Here is a 1,263-nt window from a genome sequence, read left to right on the forward strand (position 1 = left end):
TCACCTTTTTAAATTACTTTTATTATTCCAGAAAATTAGATTTTTCCAGATTGCATATTTTAAAGATTATGCAGATAAATTTGGTTTTGACTTCATGTATTCAAACTTTGCCTTGCACAAATTAGCCTGTTTAAACTTTAGACCTTCGATCAATTAAATTTGCATACCTGTACATGATAATTTGTACTTTAGATCAAAAGTTACAGATTATGGTTGCTAATGACTATGGTTGTGGAAAATAAATATACTAAAAAAGCCAATGATTATGGTTGCGGAAACTCTTTATTAGTTATAATCTATGCCTAGCCTATAAATTAAAGAGTAAACAGACTCATAAATAAAAACTTTTATTTACAATTACATTAAAATGATTTTTAAGCGGATTATTTCCGTCTGTATTTCGCTGGCCTGCGAAATTGTGCACGCTCTTTCAGATGAGTTTTTCTTTCTTCTTCCCTTTTACTCTGTTTCTCAGAATGCTGCAAAAAAATTATAAATAATTAATAAATATAGATAGGGAGAATTTTAATTGAAATCTACAAATTAAAATTCTATCAAGAAAAAATTTTTAACATTAGGAGCAAAACTCAATCAATATTTCGTCTCTAAAAATACCCAAAAACTTATTTTATGAGAGTTTAAAAAAAAACGTTTTGTGAAATTAAGGAAAATATTTCAATAAGCCGGGAAGAGTTTTGTAGCTTGGACTGCATGGAACTCAATATGGTCCATATATTTAAGCCACCTACTGATAGGATTCATTCATTTAAAACAGATTGATTTAAATTAACCAATATTTTTTGAGAACCAAAAAGTCATTGATTTAAATTATGTAAGTGTTTTTAAAATAAAATCAAATAAGTAAAGTTATCTTTTCTTATAGAGTGATTTTATTTTATTTTTTTAATAAATGGTACATCAGCTCATTCTATATTGAAATATTTGTCAAACTGTAGTAAAGGTAAGGTATAAGGGAACGCAATTTATTTTGCCCCTTCAAATCTTTCAAAAAAAGCAAAAACAAAAATTGAAACACTAATTCTGTAATTTGGTTCATTTTAGAATGTTTTCAGTAATTGATGATACATTTCTATAACATTCTCAACAACTTTGAATCATACATTAACAGGCTTTATGTATTGCTGTAAGCTTTTAATACAGTAATATTTCAGTTATAATCATATATATTTATAATTAATTAAATTATAAAATGAAGTTCTTAAAGTATCCTCAATAAAATTAATAAAATCCAATTTATAATTT

General features: G+C 25.5%; 1 protein-coding gene across 1 annotated transcript in view; it reads right to left on the reverse strand.

Annotated features, from left to right (window-relative positions):
- Nucleotides 1-331: 331 nt before the first annotated feature.
- LOC107436681 (lethal (2) 34Fd) overlaps nucleotides 332-1,263 on the reverse strand; it is a 29,156-nt gene continuing 28,224 nt past the window's right edge. Inside the window, exon 17 of the mRNA XM_043047635.2 lies at nucleotides 332-479. Coding sequence (XP_042903569.1) covers nucleotides 384-479 — 96 coding nt within the window. The 3' untranslated portion in view covers nucleotides 332-383. The remainder of the gene's footprint in view (nucleotides 480-1,263) is intronic.

Source organism: Parasteatoda tepidariorum, chromosome 5 (genome assembly GCF_043381705.1).
Source record: "Parasteatoda tepidariorum isolate YZ-2023 chromosome 5, CAS_Ptep_4.0, whole genome shotgun sequence".
In the NCBI taxonomy this organism is placed as follows: Eukaryota; Metazoa; Arthropoda; class Arachnida; order Araneae; family Theridiidae; genus Parasteatoda; species Parasteatoda tepidariorum.